Raw genomic sequence first — 19766 nt, 5'->3', positions numbered from 1 at the left:
TTTCCTCCAGGTGGATGCCATGTGGAGGAGAGTGCTCCACTCACAAAAGATGGCGTCTGCAGCATGGGAGAATGACTCTGCACAGAGATCCTGACAGCTTTCTCTGGCAGCTCTCCCCCAGAGTCACAAATCCCAGACTCTCTTTACATAGCTTTAGTCTACTTGCCCTCCCTATGTACGAGCCCAGGGTAAGTGGCTGTGAATTGACATTTTGTGTGTTGGCCCCTCAAGAAGGTGCCTGTGTCTCTAGTGGACTTCTGTCTCTTCTTGGCAGACAGTAACCACCCTGCTTTGCACAACCAGATATAATGTAGGTAACTCTTCACAACTCTGGTGCTCTGGACTAGGGAGCTCAGTTTGGGGTTCAGACCCCATGCTTTTTGTGGAGATCAACCCTGCTTACCCCCCAGCTAAGATATCCCTCCAGAAACTCAGCTGCCACCTGTGGGAACACGGCCAGCCCTTTTCTTTTCTCCAATTTTTCTACTGGTCTGAATATGGCTTATTCTACAATATAAATCCTTGGTTATAAGACTTTTCTTCAGCTAGTCTTCTGTTGGTTATTCAGGATGATTGTTCTATAATTTACTTTTAATTCCATTTTCATCCTGAGAGGAGGTGAGTGTAGCTTCCACCAACTCTGCTGCCATCTTGTATCTCTACCTAAATTGTTTCTTCTTGTGCTAATTTTGGCTTTTTATAAACTATAAGAATATGTCAGTTCTATTACTGTTTTCAGATTATTTATTTTTTAGTTTATGATATTAGTATTTCATAAAACTGCTATTCTGTTAATTCCTCTTTAATTTTTGTATATGTATTTTTTTTTCTTGTTCAGTCATGCCACACATTTGTCCATATTACTATTATTTTTAAAGAACTAGCTTCTTTAGGCTTATTTGTTACTGTGTTTTGTTTTGCCTAGATATATCAGTTTTTAAGCTGTCTATTTTATTGTATTTTCTGAGAATATGTTTTGAGTGTTTTGTTCAGTTTTCCAAGAACAACATATACCCTACAGGTTGGGGTAAAAGTAGGTTTACAGTTGTGAGTAGTTATTTATTAATTACTGTATTATTTTTATATGGACAACTGTGAACTTGCTTTGCCCTGCTTTGTATGTTGTGTATTTATAAATTCATTATTTTGCATTTATGTACTGTGTTAGTCAAATTATCTATACCTTTGCTTATTTTTGTCTGTTGGATTTTCAGGAGAAATGCATTAAAGTCTCCTAATACTGTTGTTAACTTATAACTTGTTGCTTCATATGCTTCATAGTATATATTTTGGAACCTATATGTTCATGATTTTTACACCTTCTGATAGCATTCATTATATCCTTACATACAATTCTTTCTTGTCATTTATGAAGATTTTTTTTCTTTTCAAATCTATTTTAAAATGTTAGGCCCCTAGTTAATGTGTTCCTTGAAAATTTTATAAGCATATCAGTAACTTGTCGATATCTTTCCCTTAAACAAAAAGTACCCTGACATTCCACCCACCCACCTGTTTCACTGCAATTATCTAGAGCAGCAATTTTTTTTTGCCTGACCTGTGGTGGCGCAGTGGATAAAACGTCGACCTGGAGATGCTGAAGTCGCTCGTTCGAAACCCTGGGCTTGCCTGGTCAAGGCACATATGGGAGTTGATGCTTCCAGCTCCTCCCCCCTTCTCTCTCTCTGTCTCTCCTCTCTCTCTCTCTCTCTCTCTCTCTCTCTCCCTCCCTCCCTCCCTCCCTCCCTCCCTCCCTCTCCTCTCTAAAATGAATAAATAAAAAATAAAAATAAAATAAATAGAGCAGCAATTTTTAACCTTTTTTATCTCATGGCACACATAAAATACTACAATTCTGCAGCACACACAAAAATATATTTTTGCCAATTTGACAAAGAAAAATAGGTATAATTTTGATTAATTTACAAGGTAACTATTGTTGTCTTTGTTGCTGTTTTATTTTTATTTGACACTCTAAGGAAAAAGAGACCCCTGACTAAATAGTCAGATACTGCATGTTTTAAAATTTTTTGCACTAGTTGAAAATCAGTGTTCTAGAGTTTAAGATCTCTAATGTTAATGATAAACATTTTGTTTACTTCCTTGCTTATTTATGTTCAGTATTTGCTCATTGAGAAAGGAGTAACTTTTCCTTTAATATCTTCTCCCTTACCTTTTTTTAAGGTACTTTTCTGCCTTTTCATTTCAGGAGATAAGAGCAGAACCTGTCTTATTTAAAGGTTCATTTCTGGCTCTCCAGCTATGTCAGGTATCCTAACTCATCAGGTACATTGGTCCTTTTGAGGATTCCTGGGAGAACCCTCCCTGCTCTAAACGACTACAGTTTCCCAGAGTGGTCAGTGCCTCCTGTGGGTTATTTGTTACTCAGCCCCTCACTTTCAGATTTTGTCTGTTGGAGTTGCTTGCCCTATAATTAGTCTTGTTGGGCAATGTATTTTAAAACTATTCATGCTGGCTTCCATTAAGTGTTTCATATCTAGCCTGCATGAAATATGGACCATTTATGGATAGAGATAGTATAACTCTATTTCTGTAACTCTCTTTTTCTTAATCTACTACAATGGGCTGCTACAGTCAATTTTTCACATTAGACCTTTATAAGCCCTACAGAAGTACTGTTTTCTATAGTTGCTCACAATTGTAAGGAATGTATTGACCTGTAGTGGCGCAGTGGATAAAGCATCAACAATTGTAAGGAATGTTTATAAATGTTTCATAGTGATCTCTGGAACTTTGTACTCCAGTTTGAATTGGAAAGAAGGTTTCAGAGTTTCACAACACTGACATCTTTCCCTTGAAAGAAATCCTCTCTACCCATTATAATGCTCAGTCCTCTAATTTCTGTTTATATAATATATTGGTAAGTAATGAGCTTAGGATCACAAAATTAGCTTCCAGTTTCTTACAGCATTTGCATGAAATAATCTGGCCTTATTTTTTTTTGGCTTTTGGGTTATATAGTTCCCAAAACAACAAGTAAAGTCAAAACTGAACATGCTGCTATATCTCTTTAAATTCTTTACTATTTATCTGTTAATTTTTCTTCTTTTGGTATAGATTTTTTCATTTATGAGCTTAGGTTCTTGAGATATCTTATTACATTTTTTTTTATTCCTATGAGTTTAACTTGTAATTGGATGAAAGGGCTAAAACTTGGCCCTTAGCCTTCTTCCCATCCTTGTAATTTAGAGGTATAAGTTGGGCATGGGCAAAGGTCACTCTAAATTTATGTGTATTTGACAGATCCCTCAACTTTCTTCTAGTTTCTGAGGCATCTCCAAGATTGAATTCCTGGGAATGAGCTAATACCCTTTATGTTATCAAGAACCTATACAGCCCAAGAATTCTATACTTTATCTAGTCATTGTTAATCTATGCTCACATCAGACATTTTAAACCATGTTAATAGTGAGGAAATAAATACTTAATGTCACATTCCACAAACTAAGAAATGGCTCAAACTTTTAAGAATACATAATGGAAAGGTGGGAAATTTGTGTTAGTAAGGTTGGTTGTGACTACTGAATCAATGTTATTTAAAAAGAAGGCTAAGTTGTATTGTAAACATGTTAATAAAATATAATTTAAAATAAGCAGTTATGAAGAGTTCCATAGTCTAATTATAATTATAATTTAACTCAATGAAACAGGGACTAATATACTTCCAATAACTATCAACAAAAAAATCTCACACACGTTTAAAGAACTTGAGCTAATGTCAGCTAATATATATCCCAAGACATTAATAGTCAGTGTTTTTGGGTATGCATGGGAACAATTATGGACAATTGTTATTTTCTTGTTTTATCTCCTTTCTGAATTGTATGTAATGACATGAAAAAATGTTTTCAAAATAAGATTAAAAAGATGAAACTAAGTCCTTGATTGAGCTTTTATAATGAACTTTACAAAGCTTAAAGTTATAATGGAGGCCTGACCTGTGGTGGCGCAGTGGATAAAGCGTCCACCTGGAATTGCTGAGGTTGCCAGTTTGAAGCCCTGGGCTTCCCTGATCAGGGCACATATGGGAGTTGATGCTTCTTGCTTCTCCCCTTCCCTCTCTTTCTCTCTCTCTCTCCTCTCTAAAATGAATAAATAACATCTTAAAAAATAAAATAAGCCTGGCCTGTGGCTGTGCAGTGGATAAAGTGTCAACCTGAAACGCTGAGGTAGCCAGTTCAAAACCCTGGGCTTGCCTAGTCAAGGCACATATGGGAGTTGATGCTTCCTGCTCCTCCTCCCCCTTCTCTCTCTCTCTGTCTCTCTCTCTCTCTCTCCCCCCATCTCTAAAAATGAATAAAACCTAAAAAAAAGTTATAACAGAAAATAAATGTTTGTTTTGACTCAGATGTTACTTTCTGATTTTTTCAGTGGAAGTGAAGAAGCTCTTTCCAATGAAGACTGTGAAAATGTTTACCACTTGGTATACTCAGCACATCGCCCTGTTGCTGTGGCAGCTGGAGAATTCCTTCATAAAAAGTAAGCTAATTATCAGGATCCACTTTCCTATTTTGTTTTGTTATTGTTTAGAGTTAGTAATAGAGAGTAGAGAGTAGTAGTTACTGAAAACAGTGCTAGAAGTGGCAGATTCTAGGGAGAATAATATTCTCACAGCCTTTGTGTACATAATGAATCACATTTCTGAGAATAATGTTCTTTGTCACATACCTCTTCTCCCTGAAATTTAAAAGGATGGGTCCCCTCTGGGGATGTGCACAGAGATGGAGGAAATGCATGAAATTTATAAAATCTTCCCCCGGATAACACTGGGGAACAAAGTTTTTGTTGCATCCACAAAAACACTTGTTCTTACCTAATTCAAGTGTGCTGATCTCAAATCTAATATTAGTTTTTCTCTGTAAGCTACACTTTTTTTGCAATTCAAGATTTTAGGTTTTCATCTTTATTATAAGATTTTCAACATTTAGTTTAACATAATGAAGTAGAATGTCTTCTTGGGCATCATCTTTGTGAAAATATAATAATTTATATAATGCAGTAAATACACTAATGCACTAAAAGATATGATTGCATCAGAATTTGTCTACAATTTCAAAATAGAACATATTAAAACACTTATTTTAATCATAAAATTTGCACAAAACTTATTTAAATTCTATTCAGGCAAAAATTTGTGTTTGTAGCTCTTGTGTTTGTGTACTTGTTGAGGACAATCTTGTTTGATGCTCCAGCAGTAGTCTGCTCATCACTAACAGCTCCATGATTTTCGGGAAACTTATCAAGGTGACTCTTCAGGAAGTGAATCTTAATGCTCATGCTACATCCAATGTCGTGGAAAGCCAACAGCATCCCTTGAACCAGAAGTTCATAATTTTCTTTTTTGTTGCCAAGGAAGTTCTTTGTAACTGCCACAAAAGACTGCCATGCTGCTTTCTCCTCCTTATTCATCTTCCTGGCAAATTCTTCGTCATGTATGAGGGTTCAAATTTGAGGTCCATTAAATACACCTGCTTTTATTTTCTCGAAAGACAAAGGCAGGAAAAGCAGAAATAATAGGTTGAAAGCATTCACTTTCTCTATTCAAAACCTGAACAAACTGCTTCATTTTTTCAAACAAAAGCCAAGTTTGATGTGAAGTGGGGGAAAAATGATCCTGTCTTGATTAACTACAGATTCATTCACAATATTTTGCATCCCTACTTCCAGAGCTTCATGTTTTGGCCACTTCTTCTGTGTCCAGTGTTTCTCCCGAGCTTGGCTGTCCCACAAACACAGAAAAGCAAGGATACTTTGTGAAACCTCTTTGTTGTCCTAGCAGGAAATTTACCATTTTAAGATCCACACAAATGATCCAGTTATGCTCCTCATACTTCAGAAAGTCAAGGACAATTTTTATGTCATTATAATCTCGCAGATGAGTTGAATAACTAATTGGAACCACTGCATAAACCAGAGGTCCCCAAACTATGGCCCGCGGGCCGCATGCAACCACCTGAGGCCATTTATCCTGCTCCCGCCGCACTTCCCGAAGGGGCACTTCTTTCACTGGTGGTCAGTGAGAGGAGCACATTGACCATCTCATTAGCCAAAAGCAGGCCCATAGTGCCCATTGAAATACTGGTCAGTTTGTTGATTTAAATTGTTCTTTATTTTAAATATTGTATTTGTTCCTGTTTTGTTTTTTTTTTACTTTAAAATAAGATATGTGCAGTGTGCATAGGGATTTGTTCATAGTTTTTTTTTATAGTCTGGCCCTCCAACGGTCTGAGGGACAGTGAACTGGCCCCCTGTGTAAAAAGTTTGGGGACCCCTGGCATAAACATTACCGTTGTGTAGGAGAACACATTTCAGACTCTGTTTAGAGCTGTCAAGAAATATTCGCCATTTTGTTGGACTGTAAGCGGTAACACCTAGCTGGCTGAGAAGACTACTGATATCATGACAGTAAACAAAGTGTTTGTCTTCGGGGAAAAAAGTCCAAAAAATTTTGTTCACACTTCCTGAAATGGGATACTTTAGCTGACCTGTGAAGTACATTCTTTTCTTGAAGCCTGGAGGCTACTTTCTATGATAGGCCCAAATTTCTTACTAAATCATTCAATTCAGGTTGGCTAAACTGCTGAGGGGTTAATGACTACTTGGCATCAGAAGAAGACCCTTTAGATTCTACAACCATTTCCTCATGCATCTTATCAAAATACACTTGATCACCATGTTCATTTCTTCATTCTTAGAAGAAATAAAACCATTGAAAACTGGAACCGGGGGAGGGGGAGGGGGAGGTGTACAAAGAAAACTGGATAGAGGGTGACGAAGGATGATCTCTCTTTGGGTGATAGGTATGCAACAGAACTAAATGACAAGATAACCTGGAAATGTTTTCTTTGAATATATGTACCCTAATTTATTGATGTCACCCCATTATAATAAAAATTTATTTATAAAAAAAAAAGAAAAGAAAAGAAAACTGGAACCGGGAGTGTCTCAGAGTGTAGGATAGGTCGTATTGTTGAAGGAATATTAGGATATGCGATCATATGCCATTTTTTCAGATATATATTTTTATCAGATAGTTTTTTACATTTAAAAAAAAGTATAATTTTTAAAAGTGATGTTTCTAAAACATTAATTGCCTTGTGGTTATGTTCAATCTAAGAGTCATTGCCCTTTAACTCCAATTTAAAAACCAATGCATGCCATTAACTGTAACAAAAAGAAATTAAAATTGCATAAAAACTAGAACATGCACCAAAAAACGGATTTCATATTTGGAATCAGCGATGCAGAAATATATAGAAACAGTTCTAAAACCTCATGCAACAGAAAATGAAAAAAAAAATCTTCCACAGTATAATTAATATTTTATTTTACACCAGTGTTTTTTCTGTTTAAAAATTCTGATCTCTCATCTTACCTTCTCAACATTTGTAATCTATAATTACCTTCAAAATGCCCAATTTTTCATGTTGTTTTTTCTTTCTTTTCGGATGAGGATTATTTATTAGTAATCCATAGCAACGCAGATTATTAATTAGTAATCCATAGCAACGCAGAAAAATGTATGTACAGTTTTAGTTTAATTGAAAAGCAAAATATCACCCTTAGAACACCTGCTATGGCCCTGGCCGGTTGGCTCAGTGGTAGAGCATTGGCCTGGCGTGCAGGAGTCCCGGGTTCGATTCCCGGCCAGGGCACACCGGAGAGGCGCCCATCTGCTTCTCCACCCCTCCCCTTCTCCTTCCTCTCTGTCTCTCTCTTTCCCTCCCACAGCAGAGGCTCCATTGGAGCAAAGTTGGCCGGGGCGCTGAGGATGGCTCTATGGCCTCTGTCTCAGGTGCTAGAATGGCTCTGGTTGCAACAGAGCAATGCCCCAGATGGGCAGAGCATCTCCCCCTGGTGGGCATGCCTGGTGGATCCCAGTCGGGCACATGCGGGAGTCTGTCTGACTGCCTCCCCGTTTCCAACTTCAGAAAAATACAAAAAAAAAAAAAAAAAGAACACCTGCTATATGAAGGTTGTGGGTTCAATCCCTGGTTGGGACACATACAAGAATCAACCAGTGAATGCATAAATGGGTGAAACAACAAATATATCTGTCTCTCATCAATAAATTTTTTTTTTGAGAGAGAGAGAGAGAGAGAGAGAGAGAGAGAAATAGGGTTGGGGAGCTGGAAACATCTAGTAGTTGCTTCTCATATGTGCCTTAACTGGTCAAGCTTAGGGTTTTGAACCAATGACCTCAGCATTCCAGGTCGATGCCTTATCCACTGCACCACCGCAGGTCAGGCAGCTTTGTGTTTTTTAGGAATATTTTATTTCTTCTGTAGTTTAAAAGAAAAAGTAAACTAAAGAGGTTGGTTCTCTATGGAATAGAGGTCATAAACTGGCAGCACTTAACTCATAAGGATTTTTTTATATGTGTTGATTTCTCTAAGTTTAAAATACTTGCTAAAAATTTTAAAGCTGGAATATTTTTCATAAAAGGCCACAAGTAAGTAAGCCTTTGCTATTTTTATATCTTTGTAAAAATGATTCCAATTTCTATTCAGAAAAAGCTTCACTTTATAAGCTTGTTTTATGCCCCTGACCTGGATGGAGATCAAAGGTTTGAGAACCTTTGATTTTTAATGATTTTTTTGAGCATTCTTTTATGATTTAGTATTGTGATCTTTTAAAATCTTAACAAGTAAGCTATAGAGTAGCCCCAGCAATTCTATGATTTTTTAAAAATGCTTGCCATGTGCATATGCTCATGGTTGTTTCGTAGTCTTGTTTATGAATTTAACCAAGTATCCAAAAAAAATAACAAAACATATCTAAAATGCATATTTTAATATGCCATCAAAAATTCTACATTTTAATATTTGAAATACTAAGCTAATTTCTAAGTATCATTTATATACAGTGAGTGCAGTTACCCAGACTTATAAATTTTAGTTATAAAAGACGCTCATATTTTTCATTTTTCCTCCTTCTGAAAGCCATTCATGTAAAGAAAACTTTCTTAAACCAGTTTGATAGATATGCTGATATACTTCAAGTTAATACTCTAGTCTTCTCCTCCTTCCATATGCCCTCCCTATCAAATTCAACTTCTTAGTACTTATTTTCTGCTTGAGATTGGTGTGTTTTTATGACAGATGAAATTATTCCTTCTTCATTCAGCTATTCAGTCTCAATTTTGATAGGCCCATTGTGATGTTCATATCTAAATTAGCACATTCTGTGTCCCCACCCTTAGTTTCTTGTCTTTTTCTTATAACAAGTGAGATATATTTACTTATTTATTTTTAATGTTTATTAAGTGACTTTAGAGAAAGCCAGGAACATCAATCTGTTCCTGTATATGCCCTGACCAGGGATCAAACTGGCAACCTCTGCACTTTGGGATGATACTCCGACCTATCCAGCCAGGGCGAGATATTATATATTTATTTATTGTTTATCTTCATTCACATGAGTGATAGCCCAGTGAAAACAAGGAATTTTTCTTTGTTAATTTTACATCCTTTTTAAAACCTGGAATAATACTTGGGAATAAATCACCTTTATCGGTCTTTAGGTTTTGTTAGAATAAATCTGTTTAGCAAATAAATATTTTCAGGTTATTTCTTTGCCATATTTTAGAAGTTTTGTAGCTAAATGGTATTTTTATAAATTTAATGTTTATGTCATTTTACTCAATACCATTGAGCTAGTGAGTACTGTCTTTAGGTAATAATAGTCTAATAAGCACAAAAGAGTGTAAGAAATAATCTTGATTTAAAGAATGAATTTAAGGAACTAGAACTCTTTAAAATTATATACTTGATAGTATTTATCATATAAAATGTTTATATTTTCATAAGTATTTGAACATTAATTAGTTATCAGTAAAACTTCCTATTATACTATTTTTTTCTTTTTTCTTTTTTGTATTTTTCTGAAGTTAGAAACGGGGAGGCAGTCAGACTCCTGCATGTGCCCGACCGGGATCCACCCGGCATGCCCACCAGGGGGCGATGCTCTGTTGCAACCAGAGCCATTCTAGAGCCTGAGGCAGAGGCCTTAGAGCCACCCCCAGCGCCTGGGCCAACTTTGCTCCAGTGGAGCCCTTGCTGCAGGAGGGGAAGAGTGAGACAGAGAGGAAGGAGAGGGGGAGGGGTGGAGAAGCAGATGGGCGCTTCTCCTGTGTGCCCTGGCCAGGAATCAAACCTGGGACTCCAAGCCAAGCTGACGCTCTACCACTGAGCCAACCATCCAGTGCCCCTTTTATACTTTATATATGGTTGAACTATATATATGAAATTTTCAGATCTGTCTGACCAGGCGGTGGCACAGTGGATAGAGCATCAGACTGGGATGCGGAGGACCCAGGTTTGAGACCCCGAGGTCGCCAGCATGAGTGCGGGCTCATCTGGTTTGAGCAAAAGCTCACCAGCTTGGACCCAAGGTCGCTGGCTCGATCAAGGGGTTACTCAGTCTGCTGAAGGCCCGCAATCAAGGCACATACAAGAAAGCAATTAATGAACAACTAAGGTGTCACAACGAAAAACTGATGATTGATGCTTCTCATCTCTCTTCATTCCTGTCTGTCTGTCCCTATATATCCCTCTCTCTGTCTCTCTCTCTCTGAAAAAAAAAATTTCAGATCTAACCTTTTTTTATCTATAAAAACATCAGTTACCTATTTGTATTGAAATAAATCAGTAGCCTGATCTCTGTTATTTTTTTAACACTGAAATAATTTATACAGTGAAGGAAAAGACTAAAATTTATATCCATATAAATTTGTAATGCTCTTGTTTGTTACTTTTTTCCAGGCTATTTAGCAGACACGACCCACAAGCAGAAGAAGCATTAGCAAAGAGGAGGGGAAGGAACAGTCCAAATGGGAATCTCATTAGGATGCTGGTTCTTTTCTTTCTTGAAAGTGAGGTAAATTTTTAAGATACTATTTTGTTTTAGATTACATCTTAAATAAAATTTTTATTTAATTTATTGTAATTAATTTGTAGCAGCATTTGGGTTCTTGGGTTTCCCAAGGTAAAATCAAGAAACCCCACTGAAATTTTGAGTCATTTTATTAAGCTTATGCTTGAGCACAAGGGAAACAAGCACAGAGGAAAGGAAGGTTCTCTAACAGCATGGTGGCGGTCAGGTAGGGAATGTCTCTGCTTAGTTGCTTTTATATGCTGGGGATAAAGCAGGCTTACAAGAAAAAACAGGCTTTTTGAAAAAGATAGGTTTGTGGAATTTTCCATGTCAGACTAGGAAAAGTAAGCAGTTAGAAAGGAGATAAAATTCTGCTTTTGTTTTGTTTTTATTTTTTGTTTGTTTGGCTGTTTTTGAGGAGGGTGATCTTTTTGTGGTCAGCTTATACTTCCGGCCATTTGGCTTTTCTGGCCACCCCATAGGGCCAACCCCTATATTGCCTCAAATTGATATTTTTCAATTAAATGAAAATAAACCTGTTTCTTACCAGATTTCCTCCATAGATTGCCTGATATGGAATCGGTAATTTATCTGCCTTTTATTGGAATATGTATGCAGGTGTGGTTCAATACTGTATATAGACTAGCAGTTTTTAAACTATTAACAGTATTGCAGTATCGCATAATTATTGTTGCTTTGTGTTTTTCTTGAAAATTTTTCCGTAGCTTTTAAATTACATTACTTAAACAGTTTGTGAAAGTTATTAAATGTTACAACCATTTGTTCTGGTTTGAAATTTTTACTTGTTATTTAATGAGAAAGGAGAATATCAATGTAAATGTTTTTAGTAATAGTTTTATAAGCTTTATAACAGTACTTCTATTAGTTATCACTTCCGTAATTTTGTAATGAATATTCTGAATATATTGTCTACTAGAATGTTTGTACAAGTGAACTTTGGTTTGTTCACAAAAATTTTCTTTGCTTTTTATAACCGTACTTCCTACTACTGTTGTGACAGTGGAGAGTAGTAAGCTAAACCTAAAGAGCCCCTGAATGAATAAGCTCCTTGACTTAGAAATCAATGGGAACAGAGTTGTAAAGAAAATCTAGAAATTTGGGACTCTTAATTTTACTTTGGAAAAAGTATTTTTGATTTGTGTTGGAATATCCTAGAAGAGAAAGTTAAAAGATTCTATAACTGCTCAAATTTGAAAGTGCTGGAGGAACTCTATAGTGATGAGGAATAGAGGGACAAACAGGCTGCCTATCTGAAAATTAATACTAAAGAGAAGGAAGAACTAGTCACTGGAATGAGTGGGAGTCAGAGCAAAGTGGAGCAGAAAAGTAGTACAGTTGCCAATATATTTTAAGCAAATTGGGAATGAATAGAAAAAGAATAAAGTAAAAATAAAACTAATTGGAGAGTTCCGTTTGAGTAAAGGATGTGTTTAAGAACAGTGTTTTAAATTTGTGTACAGATTATGTGGGAATCTGTTAAAATGCCAGTTTTGATTCACTAGCTCTGTGTTGGGGCCTGAGATGCTGCATTTCTAACAAGCTCTCCTGGTTGATTTTATGCTTCTGATCAAGAGACCACACTGCATAATGACTTAAAGAAAATTATATTTATTTTCTTTAAATAATTTGCAAAGTGCAGCCTCTCCAACACTTGTTATTATCTGTCTTGTTGATAATAGCCAATATAACAGGTGTGAGGTGGTATCTTATTGTAGTTTCAATTTGCATTTCTTTTAATAGCTAGTGAAGATGAGCTTCTTTTCCTATATCATTTGTCTTATGAGTGCTTCTGCACTCCATCTTCGTTTGCTACTACAGATCTTTATTCTCTCCTCTTTTATAGTTTTGTCACAGATTATCCTTGTTTATATTGTAACCTTGTTGGAGCTTTTACTTTTGTTTTGTTCTTTATATTGCCCTTGAGTATTTTCTGCAGTGGAGATTTTCAGGTGATCTATTCCTTCAACTTCTGTATGTCTGTAAAAGTTTTTATTTCTCCTTCATATTTGGAGGATAACTTCGATACATAATAGTATTCTGGGAGTTTGGGCATTGCACTTTGTTTTTCTCCATTTCTGTCCCAAGTGCGGGCTGCCAGCAGACCACAGGAAAGCTGACAGTGACCCCTTGTTCTACCACCATTATGATTTAGTATCTCTCCAAGTCTTTTCACTCCTCTTGGCAGAATAAGACTTAGTCACTTCAGTTTCTTCCTTCTCTGGAGCCCCAGCAGACAAAACCCAGACAGTCTGGGTTTCTCTCCTCTCCAGAGCCCCCTCCTCAACCCTTCCCACCTTTAGTTAATTGATGTGCAGATCTCTTCAGGCAAGCCTGTAGGCCCAGCAGGGGTTCTTCTGCTGCCTTATAGCTGTTTTGTTTCTTGAAATTGCAATGGGAGAGATCAAGGATATCTCTCACTCTGCCATTACACTGACATTCCCAAAGTTAATTAAAGATGAATCAAGCCCTGGCTGGTTGGCTCAGCAGTAGAGTTGTCAGCCGGCATGTAGAAGTCCTGGGTTCATTTCTCAATCAGGACACACAGGAGAAACAACCAAACATCTGTTTCTCCACCCCTCCCCCTGCTCTCTCTCTCTCTCTCTCTCTCTTCTCTCTTTATCTCTCTCTCTCCTTCATTCTTTCTCTCCCACAACCATGGCTCGAGTGGTTCAGCAATTTCGGCCTGGGCACTGAGGATAGCTCTATGGCCTGACCTTGGGCGCTAAAATAGTTTGGTTGCCGAGCAACAGAGCAGTGGCTCCAGGTGGAGAGAGCATCGCTCTGTTGGGGGCTTGACAGGTGGATCCCCATTGGACTGAATATAGGAATCTGTCTCTGCCTCCCTCCCTCCCACCGCTTTCTTAATTTAAAAAAAAAAAGGTTGAGCACTTGAAAAAAATGTATATTCTGCTGCTTTAGGGTGAAAGGTTCTGAAGATATCAGATCGAGTTGATCTAGTATGTCCTTTACGTCTGATGTTTGTTAATTTTCTTTCTTGAGGATCTATCTACTGATGTTAGTGGGGTATTAAAATATCCTACTATTATAGTATTGCTGTTGATCTCACCCTTTATATCCATCAAAGTCTGCTTTATATATTTAGGTGCTCCTATATTAGGTTCATAGATATTTATAATAGTTATATCTTCCTGTTGGATTACTCACTTTATCATTATGTAGTGGCCTTCTTTATCTCTTACTATATCCTTTGTTTTAAAGTCCATTTTGTCTGATATAAATATTGCTACCCCAGCTTTTTTTTCATTTTCATTTGCATGAAATGTTTTCCACCCTTTTACCTTCAGTCTATGTGCATCTTTTGTTTTAAGGTGTGTCTCTTGTAGACAGCATATGTACAGGTCCTGTTTTCTTATCCACGCAGCTACCCTATGTCTTTTGATTGGATCATTTAATCCATTTACATTTAAGGTTATTACTGATATGTACTTGTTTATTGCCATTTTATTCTTTTTTTTTCTGAAGTTGGAAACGGGGAGGCAGTCAGACTTCCGCATGCGCCCGACCAGGATCCACCCAGCAAGCCCACCAGGGGGCGATGCTCCGCCCATCTGGGCCGTTGTTCTGTTGCATCCAGAGCCATTCTAGCACCTGAGACAGAGGCCATAGAGCCATTCTCAGCGCCCGGGCCAATTTTGCTCCAATGGAGCCTTGGCAGCAGGAGGGGAAGAGAGAGACAGAGAGGAAGGAGAGGGGGAGGGGTGGAGAAGCAGATGGGTGCTTTTCCTGTGTGCCCTGGCCAGGAATCAAACCCGGGACTCCTGCACACCAGGCTGACGCTCTACCACTGAGCCAACCAGCCAGGGCCGCCATTTTATTCTTTAAAGCTGCATTCCTCTTTTGCTATATTCTTTTCCTACTTTGATCTGTTTACAACAGGCCCCTTAACATTTCCTGCAGCATTGGTTTGGTTGTAGTGAATTCCTTGAGTTTTGTTTTTTTTTTGTCTGGGAAGCTTTTTATTTCTCCTTCAATTTTAAATGATAGCCTTGCTGGATAAAGTAGTCTTGGTTGTAGGTTCTTGTTCTGCATTACTTTGAATATTTCTTGCCGTTCCCTTCTGGCCTCAAGTGTTTCTGTTGAGAAGTCGGATGTCATCCTTATGGGGGCTCCATTGTAGGTGATAGCTTTTTTTTCTCTTGCAGCTTTTAATATTTTCTCTTTATCACTTAGCTTTGGTATTTTTATTATGATATGTCTTGGTGTAGGTTTCTTTAGGTTTCTCTTTAATGGAGTTCTCTGTGCTTCTTGAACTTGTGAGAGTTTCTCCTGCATTAATTTAGGGAAGTTTTCAGCTATGATATGATTGAACAAAGTCTCTATCCCTTGATCTTTCTCTTCTTTTTCAGGAACCCCTATGATGCAGATGTTATTTTTCTTCATGTTGTCACAGAGCTCTCTAAGACTTTCCTCAGATTTTTTTTTTTTAAAGAGGATGGGATCGGGAGGCCTCTTCAATGCTGATGGCAACATCAGAGAGAGAGAGAGAGAGCTCCCGGTCTTTGCTTTATTATATACCATCGACAATTAAAGCCTTTAAGCCAGTATACAAATAAGGAAGTCTCTGATACAAAGCTACTAATCTGAGGCACAAATTGGATTCCTCATAAAAGTGCATCACTCCACATCATGCAATAGTCAAGGGTGTGGAGAAAAGCTTAGTGTTGAAAAGATCTTAGTATTAAAAAGTCTTAGTATTAAAAGAGTGGGAAAGGCTTACTCCCAAACCAAGCCTTAGGCTACAAACGACCCCACCAGCCCAAGGCCCGTCTCCCACATATGCCCCCTTTATTTTTATATATATATATATATATATATATATATATATATATATATATATATATATTTTTTTTTTTTTTTTTTTTTTTTTTTTTTTTACAGAGTCAGAGAGAGGGATAGACAGGGACAGACAGACAGGAACGGAGAGATGAGAAGCATCGATCATTAGTTTTTCATTGAGTGTGCAACACCTTAGTTGTTCATTGATTGCTTTCTCATATGTACCTTGACTGCGGTCCTTCAGCGGATCGCGTAACCCCTTGCTTGAGCCAGCGACCTTGGGTCCAAGCTGGTGAGCTTTGCTCGAACCAGATGAGCCTGTGCTCAAGCTGACAACCTTGGGGTCTCTAACCTGAGTACTCCACATCCCAGTTTGACGCTCTATCCACTGCGCCACCGCCTGGTCAGGCCCTTTTTATATTTTTTATATTTAGGTCATGTGCTGAGATTTGCACTCGTCTGATTTCCCAGGTTCTAATACAGAGGCAGATAGGAAAAATACAGAATAAACAGAAAATTAGCATAGAGCTGTTACAAGAAGCAGGAGTCCAGGAAACACATCCAGGAAAAGTCCAGGAGACCAGAAAAAGTCCAGGAGTCCAGCAACACATCCAGATAAAGTCCACATAGCACTGGAATTGTCACATTTCTACACTTTGCAGCTAGAGTTCAAGTCACAATGACAGTAACGATTAAGGTAGACTGGAAAAGCTATCTGCAGGCATGTGTGGAGATGGAGTCCCTGTTCTTTTCAGCCTGGAGAGATGAGACCAAGGGGCCCTTTCCAAGAGTTTTGCAGCCACGGAGGTGGTGAGGAGAACCTTGGGATACACTATGCTGGGTGGCTTTGTCTGCCCCTTGGTCATTATAGACCTTAAAAGCCATGTTCAGAAGATCTCGCTGAGGAGATTGAGGGTCCTCATCCACCTATATAAACTTTTTCTGTATATCTGGAGCGAGAAAAGAGGATGGGATCGGGAGGCCTCTTCAATGCTGATGGGAAAATCAGAGAGAGAACCCCCGGTCTTTGCTTTATTATATAGCATAGACCAGACTTTTGAGTCTCTTTTTTCTTCTCTGCTTTCTTGCCTTCATTCAAGTTGTCCTCCAACCCGCTGTGCACCCAGAAGAGTGTAAAGTCATAGGAAAATGAGATTGGTTTGTCTTAATACCAGCTTAGAGAATGTAATATAAATTATACTTAGATATATAGCAGGGTAAAATCTACCTAAATATAATTTTATATATGTTGCATATTATCTATAAATAAATTTTAACATAACTTTAGCCATATTGTTAAGCAATGACTATTAATGTGTTACCTTTTTTCCTTTATCTAATTTCTAAAGACTACAAGGAATGTTTGCAGATCTTATTTTTATGCTGTTTTTATAAAATATGATATCATAAACTTTTTAGAAAACTCATTTTTGGGGTTCCAAATTCTTTTTAATCCCAGAGTTTTTATAGCCACTGAGAATGCCTCAAGGCCTTCCTTCTTAGAGTTTCATCTTTCACTACCAATAAAATGTTTTTGGTATAAAGTATTTGAAAGGTAGTTGCAATCTTTTCCTCTTACTGGCCATCTTATTTTCTTTTTTCTTAAACATGCACTTACATGGTATAGTTGTAAAGATTTGAGACTAGCAAGCTACATGGCCATCACAAACACCCCAAGACAGAAAGACTGTCATAAACATTATATCAAACCAATTCCTGAATTGACCATGTTATACTGATTGTTAGTACTAATATTGGTACATTTGGAACTTCTAATCACAAAAGAGGACATTTTCACATCCTTCTGATATACATATTGAGGTTATGAACAACTGGTTATTGGTGTTAACAGAATACATTCTACATAGCCACCACCACCTTACAGTCAGAAAGATATGAGTAAATGGTCTAAGACAGGGGTAGGGGACCTATGGCTTGCGAGCCAGATGTGGCTCTTGATGGCTGCATCTGGCTCGCAAACAAATCTTTAATAAAAAAAAATGTTAAAAATATAAAACATTCTCATGTATTACAATCCATTCATTTCCTACCGCTCATGTTCATGGTTGTGGGTGGCTGGAGCCAATCACAGATGTCCTCCTGGACAACACCAAATTTTTATTGGATAATGCATAACGTACATGGGTCGTTATATGGCTCTCATGGAATTACATTTTAATATATGTGGCATTCATGGCTCTCTCAGCCAAAAAGGTTCCCGACCCCTGGTCTAATAAATTAGCATCTACGTTGAGAACAGTGGCTAACACACGCACACGTACACACACACACATTATCTATAATAATGACTGTATGCCCAAGCTACATTTTAATGTACTGGGTTGAAGACATAGAAAAGTGATCCTTAAAAATGCCAATCCAGGCCCTGGCCGGTTGGCTCAGCGGTAGAGCGTCGGCCTAGCGTGCTGAGGACCCGGGTTCGATTCCCGGCCAGGGCACACAGGAGAAGCGCACATTTGCTTTCCACCCCTCCGCCGCGCTTTCCTCTCTGTCTCTCTCTTCCCCTCCCGCAGCCAAGGCTCCATTGGAGCAAAGATGGCCCGGGCGCTGGGGATGGCTCTGTGGCCTCTGCCCCAGGCGCTAGAGTGGCTCTGGTCGCAACATGGCGACGCCCAGGATGGGCAGATTATCGCCCCCTGGTGTGCAGAGCGTCGCCCCTGGTGGGCGTGCCGGGTGGATCCCGGTCGGGCGCATGCGGGAGTCTGTCTGACTGTCTCTCCCCATTTCCAGCTTCAGAAAAAATGAAAAAGAAAAAAAAATTTAAAAAAAAAAATGCCAATCCAGCCTGACCAGGCGGTGGCACAGTGGATAGAGCATCAGACTGGGATGTGGAGGACCCAGGTTCGAGACCCTGAGGTCGCCAGCTTGAGCACGGGCACATCTGGTTTGAGCAAAGCTCACCAGCTTGGACCCAAAGTCGCTGGCTTGAGCAAGGGGTTACTTAGTCTGCTGAAAGCCCACAGTCAAGGCACATAAGAAAAAGCAGTCGATGAGCAACTAAGGTATTGCAATGAGAAACTGATGATTGATGCTTCTCATCTCTCTCCGTTCCTGTCTGTCTATCCCTCTCTCTAACTCTCTCTGTAAAAAAAAAAAAAAAGCCAATCCTGCCTGAACTGTCTTGGCGCAGTGGATAAAGCGTCAACCTGGAATGCTGAATTTACGAGTTCAAAATCCCAGGTTTGCCCAAATCAAGGCACATACGAGAGGCAAATGCTTCCCGTTCCTTGCCCTGGCTTTCTCTCTCTTCTTTCTCTAATAGCAATAAGTAAAATTTTTTTTAAATAGATTAAAAAATCAAAAAATGCTAATGTAATTATATTATATAAAGCCTTGAATACTGCCAACAACTCATCCAATGAAAAACTAATGCTAAATAAGCCAAAATGAAAGATAACCAGTTCACCAGAACAGTGAGTAATTTGTGGAGTTACAAAGGAATTGACTGAATTGTATTAGAGCTAAGTAACCCACCCACATATGAGGCAAAAGTAGGAGGAAATTTTTTGAGGTTTTTCTGATAGGAATCAGAAATGCATCAAAGATCAGAGCAGCAAAAGCTGGTGAAAGGGATAAACTATTAGGAATGAAGTAGCTGCCCTTTAGCTGAGCTTTTTCCTCACTCTTGAAATGCTGATCTAGTCATTTGAGATCTATACATGGGTCTGAGAAGCAAAGTATTCAATAAATACCCCAGATAATTTATCGCCACCAGCAGACACAGGGAACTTCTGTATTCAAGAGGCATATTGCATACCCACACATTAGAGGAAAAGTCTGGCTGATTATAGATACCTCTTTCCACTTTCTTACATACCCTAGGAAGCCAGAACCTTGCAATCAAACTCAGGAAAAGGATTCTACTTACCACTCAACATATGAACTGACAACCAAGAGTCACTGAAACTTGGAAAAGTCAATACCATGAAAGCACAGGCCAAACCCCACATATCTATGAAAAATTTTTACTACTATCCCAGATATATGTAGAAGGAAGCCATTATGAAAGAGGAAGAATATTTTTAAAAATC

General features: G+C 38.2%; 1 protein-coding gene across 2 annotated transcripts in view; it reads left to right on the top strand.

Moving 5' to 3' along the window:
- Nucleotides 1-19766, top strand: part of STAG1 (STAG1 cohesin complex component) — a 468912-nt gene that overhangs the window by 323108 nt on the left and 126038 nt on the right. For both annotated transcript variants that reach the window (XM_066244489.1, XM_066244487.1), the window contains 2 exons: nucleotides 4393-4500; nucleotides 10785-10899. In XM_066244489.1, coding sequence (XP_066100586.1) covers nucleotides 4393-4500; nucleotides 10785-10899 — 223 coding nt within the window. The remainder of the gene's footprint in view (nucleotides 1-4392; nucleotides 4501-10784; nucleotides 10900-19766) is intronic.

Source organism: Saccopteryx bilineata, chromosome 10 (assembly GCF_036850765.1).
Source record: "Saccopteryx bilineata isolate mSacBil1 chromosome 10, mSacBil1_pri_phased_curated, whole genome shotgun sequence".
NCBI lineage: Eukaryota > Metazoa > Chordata > Mammalia > Chiroptera > Emballonuridae > Saccopteryx > Saccopteryx bilineata.
Note: the sequence above shows the minus strand (reverse complement) of the source record. Positions and strands in the feature narration are given on the sequence as shown.